This window comes from Amblyomma maculatum, chromosome 1 (genome assembly GCF_055883805.1).
Source record: "Amblyomma maculatum isolate TAMU_Amacu chromosome 1, ASM5588380v1, whole genome shotgun sequence".
In the NCBI taxonomy this organism is placed as follows: Eukaryota; Metazoa; Arthropoda; class Arachnida; order Ixodida; family Ixodidae; genus Amblyomma; species Amblyomma maculatum.
Genome location: NC_139344.1, coordinates 178,400,687 through 178,421,019, shown reverse-complemented (window position 1 = coordinate 178,421,019; position 20,333 = coordinate 178,400,687). Strand labels below are relative to the sequence as shown.

At 48.0% G+C, this 20,333-nt stretch overlaps 1 protein-coding gene and 2 pseudogenes across 1 annotated transcript; 1 reads left to right on the top strand and 2 right to left on the bottom strand.

Annotated features, from left to right (window-relative positions):
* Positions 1-3,605: 3,605 nt before the first annotated feature.
* Positions 3,606-4,445, bottom strand: LOC146204991 (forkhead box protein O-like; annotated as a pseudogene).
* Positions 4,446-9,319: 4,874 nt separating this feature from the next.
* LOC146204990 (cytoskeleton-associated protein 5-A-like) lies at positions 9,320-10,729 on the top strand. The gene has a single exon (XM_084605776.1). The coding sequence runs from the start codon at positions 9,320-9,322 to the stop codon at positions 10,727-10,729; it is 1,410 nt and encodes a 469-aa protein (XP_084461902.1).
* Positions 10,730-17,849: 7,120 nt separating this feature from the next.
* Positions 17,850-19,318, bottom strand: LOC146204989 (forkhead box protein O-like; annotated as a pseudogene).
* Positions 19,319-20,333: the final 1,015 nt, after the last annotated feature.

Sequence of the window (20,333 nt, the reverse complement as noted above, 5' to 3'; positions counted from 1 at the left end):
TGGCCATCCTCGTTTCTCTGCTGACATCACAGGAGATAACCATGGGGCTCGATGGCCTGGCTCAGCGAGGGGGGTTCGGTGCTCCTGGGTTCTTGCGACCAGCTAGTGAACATGCTGGTCCTGCAGTACGAGCTACTGTGCGACAAGGTCGTCACCGACGACCAGGTGTCCAATGCAGACGGGGTCAATGTTTACCTGAAAACGGCCGCTTTTATTCTCAATGTGTTTGATGGCCGTCCCTTGGGGTGACTTATGAGCAGCGGTATCCTGAAAGAACTGCTGCCTCAGTTGCTGACGGTGCCCTAAGACAAGCACATCATCAAGCCCCGCCAGGGACTTCAGAGGCAGTGCTCCAACAACGACATCGTTATCGTTTATTAATATTTTGCTTCATGATTATGTAGAGTAAATTATTTATGCTATTTGTAGCATTCTTTCAGACACAATTGGTCTCGAATGACAAAGCAAGGGGCAGAGTCTCTCTGCCTGACGAGTGCAGAGGTCGGCAAGTGCAAGTGATGGATCACAATGGTAAACAAGTGCTAATGAAAACTAACAACATAATTACATACGTTTTTTTCGCACGTATGTTTTTTGGCATGTAAAACGGCGGAAAATACGTATACATTGACCGCGACAATATATAAGTTTTGAAAGATTTTTTAAAGCGCCCAGGCGATATAAATTGCTGCATGATATCTAGGAAAGATGGGTATTACAAGTCCTTACAGCAGGCTGTTCGAACAAGCTATGTATCATGTCGTACCATGTATTAGTAAGCAAGCGTGAGACGGATATTCTAAATGGATATAGCATAGTCCGGTTTCTGAAATATGTGGCAAGTGTCAACTCGCATAACTGGTTAACGTTAAGCATGTAGTACCTTCTAAACACCAGGGCCGAGTGTAGCAGCCGCTCAATGTTTTAAATGCAGCGCGTGGCTCGCTTCAGGAGGACAACCAGTCTGTCAATGTTAGTCTTAGCGGTAGAACCCTGAATCAGTAAGCAGTAGTTAAGGTGAGGCTGGATAAGTGTATAGTCCTACTGCTTTAGCCAGGGAGGCATTAAATGCCTGATTTTTTGCAGCATGTCTACGGATTTAAATTCGCTCACGTATATTCTGTATAAGTAAGGCATCTAGCTGAAATGCTTTTCGAAGTGAACGCTAAATAACTGAAATGTGAAATCCCTGTCTATTACTGGTTCAATAAACTTAATATTTATTGCGTCATCAGGTTTATGTATTGGTTTAAATATGACGTATTTCGTTTATTCAACATTTACGGTTAGATCGCACTCAGCCATGAAAATAATTATAGACAGCATCCGCTAAGGAAACCCCACTAGGCTACTCGGAACATTAATAATACACCTGCATGACAGCCCGGGCAACATGAATACATCCAGATTCTCGTCAAGTGCCTGTGGAAGTTATGTTTTCGGTTCTGAGCTACGTAGATGAGCTCAGCATGGACACGCTCCTCCTTGATGAGCATTTGTTGCTGAGGATGTACCCTGGTCCTAATAAGAGGGGCAGGCCTCGGAAACACCCCTGCGCACAGTGCGAACCACCATCTAGAAGTTGGCTGCCTTAAGGGTCACAAACTGCTGACGAATGCTGAATTAGTGCCTGGATAAGCGCCGTCGTCCAACGTGAAAACGATAATTGAGATGCCAAAGATTCACGCGCAAAAGTCCTGACATCTCTGCCAAGAAGGGCGCATTTGTGACACCCTGGTGACAGACATGGTGACTCTCTAAATAAGGTCAACGTTGAGCCCGAGCATAAGACAACCCAGCAATTGCTCAAGAACATTTCGCATAAGCAGAATATCGAAGACAACTTTGACGAGAACATTCAGGAGCTCCACGAGCAAAGCAAGCGAAACCCAAGCGTGACGGTGCAGCAACGTTAAAGAACACTGCGAACTACCTTCGCGAGTCGATCAGGACCCTACTGAATATGCTGGAAAGGCAAAGGGCTCCAGGTTTCAGTGTAGCCCATGTTCTTCCCCACCGCATGAACATGTCCAGCTGCCACAGCTCCTCCAGTCGAAGCCAGAGTAAAGGCGACTCGCTGAAACTGCCAAAGGGCAACATCCACTAGAGTCAGGCAGAGTGGGCAGCCCACCTTAACGCTACCTTGGAGCAGAGCAGAATAAAGTGCACTACAAAATTCACTACTACCTTCCGTGCACAAGGAGAACAGCCTAAATCTGTTTAATGAGCCCATCCACGTTCTTGACACAAGGTACGCACAGATTGTGAAACTGTCTGAAGATCTGATAAAAAAAAGACGATAGCTGATTGCTGATCTTAGAGGTCAGATTCGTAGCCACGATGATACCAGCTGATGTGAAATCCGGGATCATGAGTGCTTGTTCCACTAAGACAAGCTGTCGTCTGCGGCAGCTTATGCGACAAAATGAGGATTTGTGTAAATAATAATGGGATCATAACTGGCTATGTATTCCAGGTGAATTACATCAGTTTTTAGCTTTAACGTGATAGCGTCACAAGTCTGCTCCACCGAATATCTGCCGTCGGCGCCGGCGTTGGATTTTAGAGCGATAAATCGCGAATGCGGCAGTGTCAGGAGGCTGCTTGACAATGCAATGACTAGACATACTCGTGCTTGACGATGCGTTAGGCAGAAGGTGCCAATGGGGGTCTTTCTTTCTTATTAGAGTGATATATGATGGTTTGTGAAGTTTTACGTCCCAACGCGACACAGACTCTGAGAGATGGAAGTAATATCAGAAATAACCTGCCAGCACCCTTGTAGTCACGTACGCCTAGGCCATGATGACCCGGGGTGCGCTCGGAAAGCACGGGCCTCACAACCCACCACAAACGGGCCAAATGAGGTAGTGAAGATTAGTCGACGCTTGGCCAGCGTCACGACGCTTTAACCCGTCGTTTGCCGGCTCCTTAATAAAGTTATACATACATACATACATACATACATACATACATACATACATACATACTACGGCGTCTCTCATAGCCTTAGTTGCTTTGGGACGTTAAACCCCTCAAACCAAACCAAACCAAACCAAACATACATACATACATACATACATACATACATACATACATACGTACGTACATACATACATACATACGTACGTACGTGCATACATGCATGCACATACATACATACATACATACATACATACATACATACATACATACATACATACATACATACATACATACATACATACATACATACATACATACATACATACATACACACATACACACATACATACATACATACATACATACATACATACATACATACATACATACATACATACATACATACATACATACATACATACATACATACATACATACATACATACATACATACATACATACATACATACATACATACATACATACATACATACATACATACATACATACATACATACATACATACATACATACATACATACGTACGTACATACATACATACATACACACACATACATACGCATTAACGTGCTTGATGCTCCCGAGGCACTGGGGCGACGTAGATACACGTGTATAATACAAATAGGGAAGATATGTACACATGGTATTTGGCACGGGTACTAGAGTGCCACTGGGTCCTGGTCGAAGTCCAAGTCGTGTGGAAGGTTGCCCTTGAACATTAGCAGACTACCCATTACCAGCGACGCGGAGGGCCCGAGCTGGTGCAGTGGTGCAGTGTCATGCCGGTCGCCCAGGGTCACGGACTGTGTAAGCATGCAGGCCAGCGGGCAGGCGCCGTACCGGTCTACCGACGGCGTCAGGGCGGCCAGTCAGATGGCGAGACGGAAAGCTGTTGCAACTGGCTGCAGTGCTGCAGCTCGATCCAATCAGCTGGAGACCCAGAAAACAGGTTCATGCAACGTCCCTTCCGATGGGGACGGACTTGAGGGTGGACGCAGGGCTTCAAGCTTTTTCTTGCGTCGGCCCCGCTTGTTTTCATACCGAGGTGTTTCTATGGACGTAGCCCGGCGCCGCACCACGTTCCTGGGCTTGGCGTCCGCATTCAGAATCCACAAGCAGTTTTTTCCTTCGCCTAAGATCTGGACTGGCATGAATCGTCTGTTCAGCGACAGAATGCGCCGGATCGAGGTTTTCCACCCTGCAGAGCGGTCGCGGTCGTGGTCGCCCTTGTTCTTGATATAGGGCGCATTCTGCTCCATCTACTCGTAGATCTGGGACAGCGTGAGGCGTTACTCGAGTGCACCTTTGATTGGATGCGTAATTAGGTCCGCGTAGTAGACGTTACCCCAGAGATGCGACGGGACGAATTATTTTGAAGCTCTCCGGTGGACCTGCCTTCGGATTGCCATAATTGTTGCAGGACCCCGGAACGAGCAAGTGTTGGAGAGGGCACTCGTCTCCGGGTCGAAGCATTACCCGCCATCTGCTAAGCAGTCCATGAAGCGTGACAGCGATCGCGTCTGCCGTAATCGGAGATGATCCGCTCCGTATTCGATGGAGCACTTCGGCTACCCGAAGGAAGGCGTCCAAACGCGCACTATTCCTTTTCCCAATCGTTTCACTTCAGAAAAGTAGAGCACCAGAAGGGGGAAATTTGTCTCCACTGCTAAACTGGTGAGTACACGATGGCATAAGTGATCGAATCTGGCACCTCAAGAATGCGAGGCGGGTGCTCGACACCAAGCACACCGCATCGACATGTCGGACTGGAGAACATGAGTATTGGTCATATGGACTGGATGCATCGTCACATGGTGGGCCGAAATTGACGCGCTCCAGGCACAAGGCAGATCTGAAGAGAACACGCAATCTAACGAGTTTGCTGTCAACAAAAATGAGAAGGTTTCAACGCTGCTGAACCGAATATGTAGCGAAATCATTATTGTGGTTGTTCTCCTCTTATTTGATGGCACATACGCACACAGGGAGATCGGCCTAGAATTGGGGTATAGAGATTAGGTTTTGAGATGTATATTTACTTCACAAAAAGAAAGAAATGATTGCTAGGAAATAAAGAAGGAAAGTAAAATGTGAAAAAACAAAAATAAAATAGGTAATTAATAACGCACGCAGTAGGAAAACACAGAGATTTGTATTTACAGATTAAAGAATTCAAAGCATATTAGCAAGGCAGACGTTTTGAATCTATTAAAAAGTTTTCAATGGCGTTAAAAACAGACCTGTGGCTGTAGCCAAGCATGGTGGCATCGAACGACCATAAAATCTGGTTGCTCAAATTAAACCGAGCTGCTGCAACGGCTTCTCCAAATACAGTTTTCTCATCATGGTAAAACGACGGCAAAATAGCAAGATATGATCTAATGTTTCCGGTTCCCCGAAAAATGCGCCGACGGGAGAAAGCGCTAAACCAGACTTGTGCATACTGAAATTTAGTGGCGGAATACGGCAACGCAGCCTGGTTAGAGAGACTTGATCAGTCTGCCTTGATTGACATTATTTCCTACTCCAGGAATACTTGAGATGCAGGTAGTCGTCCGATGTTAAAATAGATCCTGACTGCAGGATTAATAAGGAGCGCCTATGAAATCGCGCTGCGGTTATGTACGCTGTTGCCAGGAGAATAGGTAACACGGGGCCATTGGTACTCTTTAGCTAGTCTATCAGCAACCTCATTGACTGTCACATTACTTTGGGGTAGTACACACACTATATGTATGAGGCTCAAAGGTGAGGGGAGCAATGAAAGAAAGGTGTTTAATACTTGGCGAATCCATATTCGAAGAGAGCGACAAGTACAAAGGAAAAGAGTCTGTCATTATAGCCACTGTTGAGTATGGTGGGTCTAATTTTCGCTGAGCAAGCACCACCGCCAGCAAATCGGCCTGGAAAAATGTGGTAAAATTCGAACGATGAACACAAAAATCCCAGTCTAGAAGCGGGCAATATGTTCCAACACCGGCCTTATTATGAAATTGAGAGGCATCAGAGGTTATCATTATGCTAATGTGAAGACTTTGCAAATGAACTTCTAATAATACATTTAAAATTCTAGGTGATAAGTGTTTTGCGTTATTTGGGAAAATGTCATCGCAGACAACCTGAACCGAAGGTTCACGTGCTTACTTATTCTGGAAGCATGTTAGAAAGGACGATGTTCAAAAGTTGTAACAGGTTTTGCAATTATTTGCGGGGTATGAAACCGAGGCCAGTTTGCTCCAAAAAAGAAGGCTGGCTCGCAACAAAAAATTGACAGGAAGCGATGAAATTCAGATTTATATATTTTTAGATACGTCTGGACAGTCAAGAATTGTTCTAACAGTGGTATTCGGGCTTCAAGGTATAGTACATTGTTAGCCACAAATTTGGAGAACCTAAGGTATAATTTAAGCGCTTCCCGCTCTAAAAGATCTAGCGGACGAATTTTGTTAGTAGGTGAATCAGAAAACAATACGGATCCAAATTCTATAATTAGTCGGTCATAGATAACATAAATCATTAAAAGAGCGTGTCGCCGCATTCCAGACCTTGGATTGCTTAGCCTGCGCAACATACCCACAGCACGAGCCCCCTTCGCTGCAACATGTTGAATGTGATCCTTCCATGTCAGATGATCATCGTAAATGACCTCTGGATGCTTCAAAGTCTCATCTTGATGAATCATTTTCCGCTCAAATGTTAGAGAAAGATTTACCAGATCCTTAAATTGGAAAACAAGGACAGCGCACTTTTTTACGTTTAATGCAAATCTTAAGTGACATAACCAGTTCTGAAGGGAGCTCAGATATTATTGCAGGCGCCCATTGAGGGTTTGAGTGTCAGGTGCAGCCATGAAGAACACGATGTCATCCGCATAGACGTACGTGCGAATTTCTTGATAAGTGGGAATCGAGCTCAATAAATTGTTAAAGAGCACGGGCGAGACAACTTCCCCTTGAGGAACACTTCTAGTTTGTTGATATCTGTCAGCGTTCTCCTCCTTCTCTTTCTTCTTCTGCTTCACCTTCTATTTATCCTTCTTCTTCTTCTTCTTTTACTCCTTCGTCTTCTACTTCGCAATTAGACGCGGCTCTCGCGCATGCGCATAAAGGGCGGGGTTAACTAACGCGAGATTATAGCTTTGACCCGCGTAGTGTAGGTTTACGCTTCAAAACATGTCCGCAAGACGCACGAAAACCGCGGCCATCAGTATTCCTCTACTAATTCCCAGCACTCGATTTCAGTGTTTCTCCTCAGATCGCAGATTACGCTCCACTATTTACTCCCTAATTGCCTGTAATGCGTACTTAAATTCAGAGGAATCAGCGGAGTGGGGGGGTTGGAGACGCCATACCAAAATGTAAAAGGTGTCTGAGACCCAACCGCTGTCGAATATTGTATAAGGACTGCATGAATACAAAGCAGGCTGCAATTTTTTTCTTGTCAGCGGTTGCCAGAACGTTCCTTCTTTTGTTGTTCCGGCAATTGCTCAATAAATTTTAATATCAAAGCCATCAACATTTTTTCTAGAACCTGAGGAGTAGAACAATGCTTTCTCCCCTTAAACTCGTATAGAACAATGCGCGACGTAGGCATCTAGCCGCTTTCTCTCTCCCTTTTTATTCCCCTTCCCACTTATGATCGAACAACTAGAGATCCCACTCGTATGGAGCGAGGCTAAGCACTGCCTGCAGTGTTTGGCCCTAGTGAAAGTACGCTGTTATAGTACGCAATCATATTCTCTGGCTTCTGGTTGTCCTTATGAGCGCTCTCGAACACGCTTCTTTCGAGCTATTGCCTTGTGTTTTTCCTTCCCTTACATATGTATAAGAACTGCTTTTTTGCAGTGGGTTCGGGGGACTGCGGCATTAGTTCAAATTTAATGTCCGAGTTTTAGCGAATTCAACTACTAATGGGCCTTTTGCTAGTGTTGTACTGAACATTATTTTTCTATGTCCCGTTTTGAGGGCTAGGTTACATACACTGCAGTCCTTAATGAGCCGTATGAGTCGAGCCTTGCGACAGCGGACTGTGACGATTTTGGACCGTATCTGGGTGTCAACGTTCTGAGTCCGCAAGACGAGTTGAACGAAAGGGGAACTTATACACTATTTACAGTCATGTTACAAGTCACAACAATAAATGCACGGAGGTCGAAAGCTACTGGCTTCATACGACTGTATTCGCACAGCGACGCTCAGGAAGACTTCGCACGTCCGCTTTTTGACGAGCTGCACTGCACGCGACAACGCTCACGACGGTTGCGGTCGACACACAACCGCGTCTTCTGTTAGAGGCGGTTAAACCCGTTGGTATTAGAACTAACTGTTCACCCAGGAGGCAAGAACTTCCAAAGCGAGCGCGCTGAGCTCCCGCAGCGAAATGAGGGGGGAGGGTGAGAAGGGTCCAGCACAAACGCCGCATTGTCTGAAGCATGTTGCATCATGCCGTTGAGGGTTCTCCTTAGTGCGCTAAAACCATGCGGCACAGCTCCTTGGTTTGTAAAGGGAATCAGGCGCTCGCCAGCATCCGCTCGGCTGTAGTCGTCCTCGGGTGCAGGAGCCGTGGCATCAGCGACTAGAAGCCCGATCATAGCAGGACTTGATCATTTAAACTTTTATTGGAATGTGCGGTATTGCAGCTCGAGGACATGCGGGACCTTCGTGACGCTCTTACATTGCAGATTTCCTTGCCTCAGTCTTTGTCATTGTGGATTCACGTTGTCCAGTCCATGTGCGTCATTCGATGACTTGGAAACTACTATCGTTTCCTGTCCAAGGTATGGTCTTAAAAAAAAGGAATATTTTGAAAATTCCTTTTGGTCGCTCCGGATAGCCGTTTGCATTTCCTGTTGTCCTTTCTGTTTGTACAACTGTCAAAAGTTATTAGATAAAGCAGGTGTGTGAGTTAATCCTTGGATGTAATATTGGAAGATTTGTTTGTGAGCGCTTCTCTGTTTTGATTTTAATTAAAATATTTATTTGATGTTTTTATTTTCCTTTGATTAATTGTATACCATATCCCTACCACCTCATCATTTTTTCGAATATTTTTACCTAGCCTAATTCCTAATTTCATGATATATATTAACCGTCTAAGATGGGGAAATATATTAAATTTCTTTATCTGCACTAAACCCTGGCCAATCGCCCACTGGGGATATGTTTCTTGTGTACAGAGGCGAGAAGAAAAAGTAGAAAGGCTAATCCCCCCTCGTGAGTATGTGCCATGAGCGAAGGAAGAAGTAGAAGAAGGAGAAGGCCTCCGGTGCCCAGCCATCGCTGCCACCCTGGACTTCGTTGTCTGCGTACTTACAGGTCTGCATAACTATAGCCTAGCTACAGAAGAGCGCTAGTGCCTCTGTGCGGACTTCATGATGTATATCAAGGCTATCGACGCGCTTCTCAAGTTTCTCAGCAGCCCTGGGGTTGTGGGAGCTACCAGTGCCAACGCTAATCGCGTGCTCAAATGGCTCACACTACGCTTCTTCGACAGCAACCCGAGTGTGCTGCTGCGAGCACTGCAGTACTTGCAAGCACTCTTCCCAGCGCAGTCCGACGCGGGCTACAGGATGCACGACCTCGATGCGTCTTTTTTCTTGCTGTATTTCATCACGGCCGGCGATTCCAAGGACACCGTGCGAAAGGGAGTGCGCGACATCTTCCGGTGGATATGGAAAGTCTTCCCAAGATCCAAGGTGTTCAACTACCTCATGCAGGGTTTGTCATCCAAGAATACACGCCAGCGGGCAAATGGCTTGGACGAACTGCGCTTCCTATTCGAAGTTATGGGCCTCCCAGTCTCAGAATCCACGCCAGCGGTTCTTCTCACGGAATTGGTCAACCACATTTCAGACCGGGGCAACACAGTCAGGAATGCCGCAATGAACTGCGTCATGCAGGCCTTCATCCGCAAGGGGGAACGCGTATTCAAGTACATCGGCCAGGCCTCAGATAAGGACAAGTCTCTATTGAAGGAACGAATCAAGCGAGCGCCACGCACGTGCCCGATGCCAATGTTGCCCCCTGAAGAGTCGCCGCCGGTCCAGAATTCAACACCACCACACCCACAGTCTTCGGTGTTTTCATTGGCAACTACCGAGGAGCCTAAAGAGGAGTCACTGGAAATTTTGCACATGAGCCCTCCAAGTAGGGGGCCTTCTGGAACACGTCCACTGTCTCTGGATATGACTCTTAGCTCGGAGTTAGAGACGATGATGGAGCAAGGCACCTCCGCTTCACTCAAGGGCGCCAACCTGCAGGAAGTGGACACCTATTTGATTTTGTCTAAACCGGCTATACAGTTGCCCTGTAAGAGACTGGTAAAGGATACCAGCTTGCCATGTCATCGCGTACACACTCTTCTGCCTGATGCATATTCTCCGGCCATCCTCGTTTCTCAGCTGGCATCACAGGAGATACCCATGGTGCTCGATGGCCTGGCTCTGGTGGATGGCCTGATAATCAACGAGGGGGGCTCACTACTCCTGCGCTCTGCCGACCAGCTAGTGAAGCTGCTGGGTCTGCAGTACCAGCTACTGTGCGACAAGGTCGTCACCGACGACTGGGTTGCCAATGCCGACGTGATCAATGTTTACCAGCAAACGGTGGCCTTACTTCTCAATGTGTTTGGTGGCCATTTCTCGGGGCGACGGATGAGAAGCGGCATCCTAAAGGAACTGTTGCTTCAGTTGCTAATAGTGCCCCTAGACAAGCACGTGCTAGAGCCCCGCCAGGGACTTCAAATACAGGGCTCCAACAAGGACATCGTTATAGTTTATTATTAGCTTTCTTCATTATATGTAAAGTAAAGTATTTCTGCTATTTGTAGCATTCGTTCAGACACAGTTGGTCCTCGAATGACAGGGCAAAGGGAAGATGCTCTCTGCCTGACGAGTGCCCTGTTACCCATACATAGGTAAGCAAGTGCAAGCGATGAACGAAATTGTTATACAAGTGCTAATGAAAACAGACAACATAACTGCACATGGTTTCTCACACGTATATGTTTTGGCATGTAAGAAGGCGAAAAAGTAGTGATGGCAAGTTTTGAAAGTCTTTTAAAGCACCCAGGAGATCTAAATTGCTGCATGATATCTAGGAAAGATGGGTGTGTTTTCGGTTTTGTGTGGTTTGTGGGGTTTAACGTCCCAAAACGACTCAGGCTATGAGGGACGCCGTAGTGGGAGACTCCGGAAATTTCGACCACCTGGGGTTCTTTAACGTGCACTGACATCGCACAGCACACGGGCGCCTTGCTTTTCGCCTCCATCGAAAAGCGGCCGCCGAGGTCGGGATTCGATCCCGTGTCCTTGGGAACAGTAGTCGAGCGCGGTAACCACTGCGCCACCCCGGCGCGGGTGTGTTTTCAGAAAGTTAGGGATTAAGTGCATCAGTATTTGGGTATCATAAGTTGTTACAGCAGGCAGTTGGAACAAGCTATGTATCATGTCGTACCGTGCATTACTAAGCAAGCGCTAGCCGGATATTCTAGATGGATCGAGCATAGTTTGGTTTCTGAAATATGTGACAGGTTTCAGCTCGTATATAACTGGTTAACTTTAAGTATGGTGTACCTTAGAAACACCGGGGACGGGCATAGCAGCCGCTCAGTTTTCAATGCAGTGCATGGCTCGCTTCATAAGAATAACCAGTTTGTCAATGTTTGTCTTAGCGGTAGAACTGTGGATCAGTAAGCAGTAGTTAAGGTGAGGCTGGATAAGGATATAGTCCTACTTACAATTTAGCCAGATAGGCATTCAATGCCTGATTTTGTGCAGCGTGATTACGGATCTAGATACGCTCACGTGTATCCTGCTTATGTGAGGTATCTAGCTCAAATGCTCCTCGAAGTGAGCGCTTAAGAACTCAAATGTGAATACCCTGTGTATTACTGGTTCATTATGTGGTAGACGTAGCCGGTATAACAAGCAAAACGTTTTATTCATACATCAGTTAATGGCGCCCGTTTTCGCCTGCTTGGTGCGGTCGCCCATGCCGGGGTCTCCCGGCGGTCCGCCTGGTTAGCTTGCCGCTTGGGGCGCTGTCGCCAGTGGCGCCCACAACACATCCCTTTCTTGAAAGGTTTGATCTCACAGGTCCAGGCGTTCTGGTCGCTTACAAACACGTCCACTTCTTGTGGTGCTCGTGTCCTGCAATGGTTGCAGGTGTCTTGCTGTACGTCTTGCTTGTCCTCTGTCGGTTTGTACAACGTAGGACCTTGGTTCTGATGTTGGCTGTGTTACCACGCCGTGTGATGCAGCTCCAGCGAGGATGCGCACCGCTGTGCCTTGTGGTAAGCGCTCTCGGCTCCGTACCTTGTGCCGGGTGTCGTATGATTGTTTTGCACGAGCTCTGTAGGCTTCATTATTTTGTCTGAATTCGCTGTCGTCCCACTTCGGGGCTAGCAGCTTCGAAGTGGTTGGTACTGTGGTGTTCAGACGACGATCCATTAAGAGTTCTCCTGGTGAAAACCTTTCCACGCTGGGTGGGGCCCTGTAGGCAAGCAGCGCTTCGTGTATGTTGGAAGACTTCCTCAAAAGCTGCTTTGCTGTCTGTATAGCCCTCTCAGCCATACCATTGCTCTGCGGGTAGTAAGGGCTTGAGCTAGGTTACGTATGAGGCTCCCCAGTGATGCACTAGTTCTTTGAACTCTGTGGACGTGAACTGCGGACCGTTGTCTGTGCGTATTGTCCGTGGAACACCGTACCGTGCAAACACTGGCTCCAAGACTAGGGCTATGTTTTTTGTAGCTGTCCTCGGCAGCTGTTCTAGCTCGAAAAATCGGGAGTAGTAGTCTACTACTACAACATACTCTTTACCCTCCAACGTGAAGAGATCCAGGCCGACTGTGTCCCAAGGGTGTGCTGGCAATGGGGTTAGAAGCAGGGGTTCTGTTTCTGGCTTTCTGTGCTCTCTGCAAGTTGGACACTTTTCCACATAGTCTTCAATGTGCTTGCCTATGCCTGGCCACCATATGCATTCTCTTGCCCTTGCTTGGCACCTCGTTGTGCCCAAGTGGCCTGCATGGAGTTTTTCCAGAACCTCTACTCTGATGTCTGGCGGGATGATTATTCGGTCGCCTTTGAATAGCAGACCATCAACGAGCGAAATCTCACTAGCCACATTGACGTACCTTTTCAGGTCAGGTGACAGCCCATGCACAGTTGGCCATGATGTAGTGCAGAAGGTAGCCACCCTGGAAAGTGTTTCGTCTGACTGGATGCTTGCCCTGATTCTGTCCAGCATTTAGTTTGAAGCAGGGAGCTGTTCAAGTGCTAATTCTTCAAACTCGCGCACTGCACTCTCGAGAGTTCTTTCTTTGTCTGCTGGTTTCCGAGATGGCTTCCGGGACAGAAGGTCAGCTGTGTACAGCTTTTTGCCGGGAGTGTGGGACATGGTGTAGTCGTACTCCAAAAGGCGCATCCTGAAACGTTGAAGGCGAGGACTCAGCTCGTCAAGTCATTTAGTCATCAGCAGCGGTATTAATGACTTGTAGTCCGTTTCCACGTGAAAGGTTGATCCCAGCAGGTATTTGCAGAAATGTTCGCAAGCCTATGTGATTGCCAGTGCCTCCTTTTCGATTTGGGCATATCTTTGTTCTGTATCCGTAAGGGAGCGTGATGCATATGCCACAGGTAGGAGCTTTTCGTGCGACTGCTGTAGAAGTACAGCCCCAAGACCGTATGAGGAAGCATTCACAGACACTGTGTGAGGCGACTGAGCATCGTAGTGAGTGAGAATCGGCGTCCTGCTTAAAGCTTGCTTGAGTTTGTCAAAACTCTGCTGCTGAGCTGGGCCTCAGTGCCAGTCGGTGTCTTGGTGGATCATGTCTCTGAAAGGCTTCGTAAAGTCTGCTAGCTCTGGAAGAAAGTTCGCTAGGTGGTTTGCAGAGCCCAACAAAGAGCTGACTTCTGACACATCACATATGGTGGGTCGAGCTGGGCTATGGCCCTGACCTTTTCCGGGTCGGCGCTGACTCCTGTTGAGTTTACGACGTGTCCTAAGAATGTTACTTCTGTTTGTCGAAAGGTGCACTTGTCGATGTTGAGGGTAACACCTGCATCTTCCAGTTTCCTCAGCACCAGCAGTATGTTGGTGTCGTATTCCTCAGTTGTCTTCCCTGAGAAAATGATGTCATCTTGTAGACAACTCACACCGTCTAGTCCTTCGAGCACACGGAGCATTTCTCGTTGGTAGAACTCTGGCGTTGTGGAGATTCCGAAGGGAAGCCTCAGGAACTGGAACCTGCCAACTGGTGTGATGAAGGTTGTATATTCGCGAGAGTCCTTGGACAGTGGCACCTGCCAGTACCCTGCTTGTGCATCTAGGCGGCTGAAAACTGTTGTACCTGCTAATTTTGCATCACTCGTCCACCGTAGGGATGAGCACACGTTCGCGTATTATTTGTTGGTTGAGTTGACCATAGTCCACGCAGATGCGCAGCTCATTGTTCTTTTTTCGTGCGACAACCATTGGAAAACACCACTCGGTTGCTCGCTCGATCTTCTGAATGACTCCCAAGTCTTCCATCCTTTCTAGTTCTTTCTTCACAAGTGGAAGCAGTGGAAGAGGCACGCGCCTAGGATAACTGACTGCGTATGGCTCAGCATCCTTTTTGACTGATGCGGTACTCAGTATTCATGACTCCGAGCCCAGACGTTAGCTTTGGGTATGACGCCAAGAAGTTGGGGACATCAGTTGATCGTGCGAGGGTTTCGTCTAGCTCAATAGGGCGCTGTAGAATCCCAAGTGATTCTATAGCTGGTCGACCGAGCAGCGGTTCTTTTAATCCTTTGATGATGAAGACTGCTTCTTGGACTTCAGTGTTGCGCCAAGTGACTGTTGCATCGATGTAGCCAACAGTGGCTATCGCTGTCTGGCCTGGGCCTATAAACAGCTGTTGCGTTGACTTGATGGGTCCCATGACGGTTCTGTCGTGCTGGTCGTGTGCGATTGCAGTCACATCCGCGCCGGTGTCGACCTTGAAGGTAAAAGGCAAGTTGTTCACGGTAGCAGTAATTCTCCACGGCGTGTTCACTCCCACTTTGATTTCGCCTAGATATAGCTCTCTGAGATCTTTTGGTCGTTGTCGGATACTCAAGGTCTCGTCCTTCGGCTTAGACATGCAGACGCGGGCGTAGTGGCATTTTTTCCCAAACTGGTTGCTCGTCTTGTCTATCGCGGGACACATGTGTCTTCGTGTGGTCACGCACACCACCACACCACTTGCAGTGTTTGTCTCTCGTCTTGTTTGTACGTTGAGGGCGCGACTTGAAAGGCACCTTCGCTTCGTTCCGGCGAGTTTTGACGTTTGTCTGTCCGCGAACTTCTCCCATGTCGAGAGCTGACTGTTCGATGGAGTGAATTTCCTTGTGTTGAAGTTTCACGCTCTCTGAATTGCGGGCAGCTGTGATTGCTTTTTCGAGAGTGAGTTCTGCGTCAAGCTGCAGGCTTTCGCTGAGGTTTACGTCTCGCAAGCCGACCACGAGCCTGTCCCGAATCAGTTCGTCTTTGAGAGTTCCGTAATCGCATCTTTCGGCCATCTTGAACAGTTCAGTCGCAAATGCGTCGACGTTTTTAAGCTGCTCTTGTTTCCGGGAGTTAAATCGGGCCCTCTCATAGATGACATTCTTTCGAGGTAGGAAATGCTTTTCAAAAGCACTCACCACGGCGGAGTATGATGTCATCTGCTCGTCTGTCAGTTTCAAAGCAGCGAGCACGTCCTCCGCTTCTTCGCCCATGGCGTAGAGTAATGTGTTGATTTGCATCGTCTCATCCTGTCCTGTCAGACTGGAGATGAGTCGGTAGCGTTCCCACCTGCGGTGCCATCGTGTTAAATCTTCGGGGTTGCGGAAACCGAGCTTTGTCGGCAGTTCCACGGCGAGCGGGTTGAACGTCATTCTCGGAGTGCCGCTCGCGCGCTCTTCGTTCGCGCCGCGAGTGTCTGGCATGACGCTGCGGCCGCTTACGTTGGGCTCGCTCTCCTTCTGGGTGTCATGCTGCGTTGGTTACCCCGACGCTGCCTCCATGTGGTAGACGTGGCCGGTATAACAAGCAAAACTGTTTATTTATACATCAGGTAATGGCGCCCGTTTTCGCTCTGCTTGGCGCGGTCGCCCATGCCGGGGTCTCCTGGCGGTCCGCCTGGTTAGCTTGCCGCTTGGGGCGCTGTCGTCAGTGGCGCCCACAACACATTAAACGTAATATTAATTATTGTGTCATCAGGTTTATTTCTATGTTTAAGTATGACGTAGTCCGTTTTATCAACATTTAACATTAGTTCGCACTCAGCCATGAAAATAAATATGCGCATCATCCGCTAAGGAAACCCCACCAGGCTACTCGGAACATTAATAACACACCTGTCTGACTGCCCGCGCAACATGAATACATCCAGATTCTCGTCAAGTGCCTGTGGAAGGTGATGTTCTCGCTTCAGAGCTTCGTAGATGTGCTCATGATGGACACGTTCCTCCTTGATGAGCATTTGTTGCTGAGGATGTACCAGCGTTATTTATGCGAGGGGTGGGCCTCGAACACACCCCTGTGCACAGTGCGAACCACCATCTAGAAGTTGGCTGTCTTAAGGGCCACAAACATCTGTCGAAAGCTGAAATTGTGCCTGGGCAAGTGGAGTAGTCCCCATGAAAACGATAACTGAGATGCCAAAGATGCACGGGAAAAAGTTCTGACATCTCTGCCAATAAGGGCACATTTGGTGACTTTCTAAATAAGAGCAATGTCGAGCCCGAGCATAAGACAACCCAGCAATTTGCTCAAGAACATTGCGCATAAGCAGAATACCGAGGACAACTTTGACGAGAACATTCAGGTGCTCCACCAGCTAAGCAAGCAAAACCAAAAGCGTGACGGTGGACCCACTTTTAAGGAACACTCCGAACCACCTTCGCGAGTCGATCAGGACCCCACTGAATATGCTGGAAAGGCAGCAGGCTCCAGGTTCGAATGTAGCCTCCGTTGTACCCCAGCGCATGAACATGTCCAATTGCCACAGCTCCTCCAGTGGAAGCCAGAGTAAGGGCGACTCGCTGAAACTGCCAAAGGGCAACATCCACTAAAGTCAGGCAGAGTGGGCAGCCCACCTGAACGCAACCTTGGAGCAGACCAGAATAAAGGGTACTACGAAATTGACTAGTACCCCTCCGCGCAGAAGCAGAACAGCCCTAATCTATTTAATGAGCCCATTCATGTTCTTGAGTGAAGGTATGCACAGATGGTGCAACTGTCCGCACATCTGACCATAAAAAGACAATAGCTGATTGCTGAGCTTAGAGGTCAGATTCGAAGCCACGAAGACTCCAGCTGATGTGAAAGCCGGGGTCATGAGTGCTTGTTCCACAAATACAAGCTGTCGTCTGCGGCAACGTATACAGCAAAATGACGATTTGTGTAAATAACAAAGGGATCAATTGGCTATGTATTCCGGGTGTATTACATTAGTTTTTAGCTTTACGTGATAGCGTCAAAAGTCTCCTTCACCGAAGATCTACTGTCGGCCCCTTCGTTGGCTTTGTGAGCGATAAATCGCAAGTGTGGGACTGTCAGGAAGCTGCTTGAAGCTGACGTGGCCATGCAGTGACTAGAAATACTGGTGCGTGATGTTGCGTGTGGCAGGAGCTGCCAACGTGGGTCTTTCTTTTATATTAGAGTGATATCTTATGGTTCGGGAATTTTTAAGTCCCAAAGCGACACTGGCTCTGAGAGACGCAAGCGATATCAGAAATAACCTACCAGTACCCTTGTACTCGCGTAACTCTAGGCCACGCTGACCCGTTTATACCTTATACGCATTGGCGAGCTTGGTGCTGACGAGGCACTGCGGCGACGTTGATATACGTGTATGATACAAAAGGGGAGCTAAGTACATGGTACTTGGCACGGGGACTAGATTGCCTCTGGGTCCTGGTCGAAGTCCAAGTCGTGTGTAAGGTGGCCCTTAAACGTTAGCAGACTACCCATTACCTGCGACGCGGAGGGCCCCAACTGTGGCGGTGGTGCAGTGTCATGCCGGTCGCTCAGGGTCATGGACTGGGTGAGCATGTAGGCCAGCAGGCAGGCGCCGTACCGGTCTACCGACGGCATCAGGCAGCCAGATGGCGAGACAGACAGCTGTTGCAACTGGCTGCAGTACTGAAGCTCGAACCAATCAGCTGGAGACCCAGGTAAAAGGTTCGTGCAACGTCCTTTCCGATGAGGATGGACTCAAGGGTGGGCGTAGGGCTTCAAGTGTTTTCTTTCTCCGGCCCCGTTTCTTATCATACCGAAGTGTTTCTATCGACATAGCCCGGCGCCTCACAGAGTTCCCGAGCTTGGCGTCCGCATTCAGAATCTACCCAGAGTTCTTGCCTTCGCTTAAGATCTGCACTGGCATGAATATACTGTTCAGCGACGTATTGTGCTGGATCGAGGTTTTCTAGCCGGCAGAGCTGTCGTGGTCGCCCTCGTTCTTGAAATAGGGCGCATTCTGCTCCATCTACTCGTAGATCTGTGACAGCATGAGGCGTTACTCCGGTGCGCTTTTGATATCATGCGTAATTAGGTCCGCGTAGTACAAGTCCTGGAGCATCAAGGGACAAGAAGTAGAAGCTGTGACAGATTTTCTCTTTTTGGGCTCCAAGATTACCCCGGAAGGAGACTGCAGCCATGAAATTAGGAGACGCCTGCCTCTGGGAGAGAGAGCCGCGGCTAGCCTTGACCGCCTTGTAAAGAGCAGAGACATTAGTCTGCCAACCAAGATCCGTATAACTCGTGCCATGGTCTTTCCAGTTGTGATGTATGGATGCGAGAGTTGGACTGCGAAGAAGGCTGACCGCCGAAGAATTGACGCGTTTGAATTGTGGTGCTGGAGGAGACTCGTGAGAGTTCCTTGGACTGCCAGAAGATCAAATCAGTCGATATTGTCGACCATAAACCCTGACTGCTCATTGAAGGGTCAAATTCTAAAGTTAAAGCCCAGCTACTTTAGTCATCTTATGAGGAGAGAGGAATCGCTGGATAAAGACGATGTTGGGAAAGGTTGAGGGTCACCGGAGAAAGGGTAGGCAGCGAACGCGATGGTTAGATGGCATCCTCGAGGCGCTGCTGATGAAGTTATGTGATGTTAGGAAGATAGTGGAAGACCGGAAAGCGTGGCGTGATATGGTCCATTGGGTCACGAAGAGTCGGAGACGACTGAACGACTGAACTGAGTAGACGTTGCCCCAGATTTTGCGACGGGATGAATTCTTTTTCAAGCTCTCCGGTGGACCCGCATTCGGATTGCCATAATTGCTGGGACCCCGGAACGAGCAAATGTTGGAGAAGGCACCCGTCTCCGGCTCGAAGCATGACCCGCTTTCAGCTAACCAGTCCATGACGCGTGAAAGCGATCGCGTCTGGCGTAATCCGAGATGATCCGCTCCGTAATCGATGGAGCACTTCGGCTACCCGAAGGAAGCCGTCTAAACGCGTGCTATTCCTTTTCACAAGCATTTCGCTCCAGAAAATCCGAGCACCAGAAGGAGGATATCTTGTTTCCACTGGAAAACTGGTGAGTACCCGGTGGCATCAGGGATCGAATCTGGCACCTCCCGAATGCGAGGCGGGAGCTCTACAGCAAGCACACCGCATCGACATTTCGGACTGGAGAACTTGAGTTTCGATAATATGGACGCGCTCCAGGCACAAGGCAGATCTTAAGAGCAACACGCAATCTAACGAGTTTGCTGTCCACAAAAATTAGAAGGCTTCAACGCTGCTGAACCGAATATGTAGCGAAAACATTATTGTTGTTGTTCTCTAATTTGATGGCAGATACCCACACAGGGGATCAGCCAGGAATTGGGGGGCAGAGATATTAGATTTTGATATGTGGGTATTCCATCTTGAGGACATATGAGACCTCCGTGACGCTCTTACATTGCAGATTTCCTTGCCTCAGTCTTTGTCAGTGTGGATTCACGTTGTCCGGTCCATGTGCGTCATTCGATGAAGTGGAAACTGCTATCTTTTCCTGTCCAAGGTATGGTCATAAAAAAATGGAATATTTTGAAAATTCCTTTTGGTCGCTCCGAATAGCCGTTTGCATTTCCTGTTGTCTTTTTTGTTTGTACAACTGTCAAAAGATATTACATAAAGCAGGTGTGTGAGTTACTCCTTAGATGTAATATTGCGACCGGAAGATTTAATTGTTTGTAAGCGCTCCTCCGATTTGATTTTACTTAAAATATTGTATGATTTTATTTTCCTATGATTAATTGTATACCATCCCTACCACCTCACTATTTTTCGAATATTTTTTACCAACCCTAATTCCTAATTTTATGATATATATGGGTGGCACCACTGCTTCCCCGTATATATACTTGGGTGGAATAAAGCCTGGGGGCT

What these genes read in the sequence shown, in the direction of transcription:
- LOC146204990 (XM_084605776.1), top strand. Translation starts at nt 9,320, where the DNA reads ATGTATATCAAGGCTATCGACGCGCTTCTCAAGTTTCTCAGCAGCCCT.